At 46.7% G+C, this 2,500-nt stretch overlaps 1 protein-coding gene across 1 annotated transcript in view; it reads right to left on the minus strand.

Moving 5' to 3' along the window:
* Positions 1-915, minus strand: part of ccdc166 (coiled-coil domain containing 166) — a gene marked incomplete at both ends in the record, with an annotated part of 3,448 nt that extends 2,533 nt beyond the window's left edge. The window contains 2 exons of the mRNA XM_084462631.1: positions 383-436; positions 809-915. Of these exons, the coding sequence (XP_084318757.1) occupies positions 383-436; positions 809-915 (161 nt within the window). The remainder of the gene's footprint in view (positions 1-382; positions 437-808) is intronic.
* Between the last annotated feature and the right edge of the window lie 1,585 nt (positions 916-2,500).

Below are 2,500 nucleotides of genomic sequence, written 5' to 3' on the forward strand. Positions count from 1 at the left end.
CTATTACTATTAAGACTGTTTTAATACGACTACTACTATTACTACTACTACTGTACTAATATTACTACTACTACTACTACTACTACAATACTATTATTACTACTAATACTACTACAATACTATTATTATTACTACTACTACTACTACTACTACAATACTATTATTACTACTACTACTATTACTACTACCTCTACTGCAATACTATTTCTACTACTACTACTACTGCTGCTGCTACTACTACTACTACTACCACCACAAACTGATCGCTGATTGGATGGTGTACAGATCACTGATTGGACGGTGTACAGATCACTGATTGGACGGTGTACAGATCACTGATTGGACGGTGTAGAGGTCACTGATTTGACAGTGTAGAGGATACAGCTGCTCCACCTTCCTCTTCAGACTGTTCAGGGTGTCGGTCAGCTGGTCATACCTGAGGAGAGACACAACCACAGACAACAACAGCTGATGAACAGATGGATGGAAAAAGTCAGACAGACAGACAGACAGACAGAGACAGAAAGACAGACAGACAGGCAGGCAGGCAGACAGAGACAGAAAGACAGACAGACAGACAGACAGACAGGCTGGCAGGCAGGTAGACCGACACCGACACACAGACATAGATGGATGGGCAGACAGACAGACAGACAGACAGACAGACAGGCAGACAGACAGGCAGACAGACAGGCAGGCAGACAGACAGACAGACAGACAGACAGACAGACAGGCAGACAGACAGGCAGACAGACAGGCAGGCAGACAGACAGACAGGCAGACAGACAGACAGACAGGTAGATCTTACTCTTTCTGTAGCAGGGCCTCTCTGTCTGAGCCTGCGTCTTGTTCTGAGCCGTCTGCTCCTCCTGCCTCCTGCTTGCGAGCAGAGCTCCCCTTTTTTTTAGGCGGCATACTGACACGCACACACACACACACACACACACACACACACACACACACACACACACACACACACACACACACACACACACACACACACACGCCCGGCATTAGATACGGAGTAACAAAAAAGACATTATTGGCAAGCAGTAGGCCTAATAATAGTTGATAAGTGTTGATAAGTACCGGTAGCCTACTAGCCTAGTGTGGGACAGATCTCAAACCTGATGACTCACCTTCTTCAACTTGGTCCAAAGTCAAAAACTTCCTTGTTGCCAGGACAACACACTTCTAAACAAGGAAGTTCAAGTCAAACGCAGCGCTGTCATCCCCATCTGTGCTAAGTGGGACCAAAGATTAATTGATTAACTTTCACATCACGACTATTTCTACTTCAACTGCTCGCATTTGACTCGTTTCTCTTAATCTATAATCACCGTGAAGTGATTTCGTGCTCCGTGATTGTAGTTACAGCACATCACCGCTGGGAGGCGCAGTAGTGCGAACCACGCTCACAGTCTGAAACAGCGAGACCCTGCATTGATTAAATGACAGTAGCCTAATTAGGCTGGGATAGTAGGTTACATGATTTGATATTAACCTAGCCCGTTTATTGCTCTAATATAATGAAGGTTTGAATTCGATGTTTTGGTCATTTACTTCTGCAGAGAGATCTGACAGCAGCTCACACCTTGCATTCTTGGCGAGGGAGCGACTGCGCATGTGCGAGGTTAGCGGAGGATAGCCAGCGGTGGAGAGAGAGAGAGAGAGAGAGAGAGAGAGAGAGACCGAGGACAGGATGGAGAACAGTCTGAACTGAGCGACCAGAGAAGGTTTTCGTCTTCATACAGCCGGAGGAGGAGGTTTGGGGAGATGGAGGAGAGGAGAGGAGACGGAGGGATGGAGGAGAAACGCGAGTTCCTCTGCGGGGTGGTGGAAGGTAGGCTAAACTAATCTAGCCACATGCTCTTAAATAAATTCATATGCTATAGCCCCTCGACGAAAGGTAATAATGCATTTTTCGTTAAAAAACGTGCAAAAACTCAGATTTTTAGGCTTTTGTAAGCCACGAGACGGTATAGTGTGTCTGGTGTGTCAACCTTAATCATCACTGCCCCGTCTCGCGGAGCTTGGCTGGCAGCCTCAAGTGATCCTTATCGAGAAATTATGGAGGTGATGATGATGATGATGATGATGATAAGGGTGGTGGTGACAGCAAATTGATGAAGATGACAGACAGACACACACACACACACACACACACACACACACACCTTCCTCACTGGTCTGGCTGCTGTGTCTCTGGCTATGTTGCTGATGTCTTGCTGAGTGTGTAATTGGTCTGGACTGGGAGAACTCTACACACACACACACACACACACACACCACACACGCACACACACGCCCAGGGGGCCTGGAAAGCTGTACTGATGAGGGAGAGAGTTGTCTGGAACCTAATTGGATCCAGGTTACCTCCTTTCTTACTGCTGACCCACTTAGCATACACTACTAGTACACACACACACGCACACACACACACACACACACACACACACAGAGCATTTGGCATTGCTGATGCCTGTCTCTATATATATAT

This window comes from Borostomias antarcticus, assembly GCF_949987555.1.
Source record: "Borostomias antarcticus genome assembly, contig: scaffold_559, whole genome shotgun sequence".
NCBI lineage: Eukaryota > Metazoa > Chordata > Actinopteri > Stomiiformes > Stomiidae > Borostomias > Borostomias antarcticus.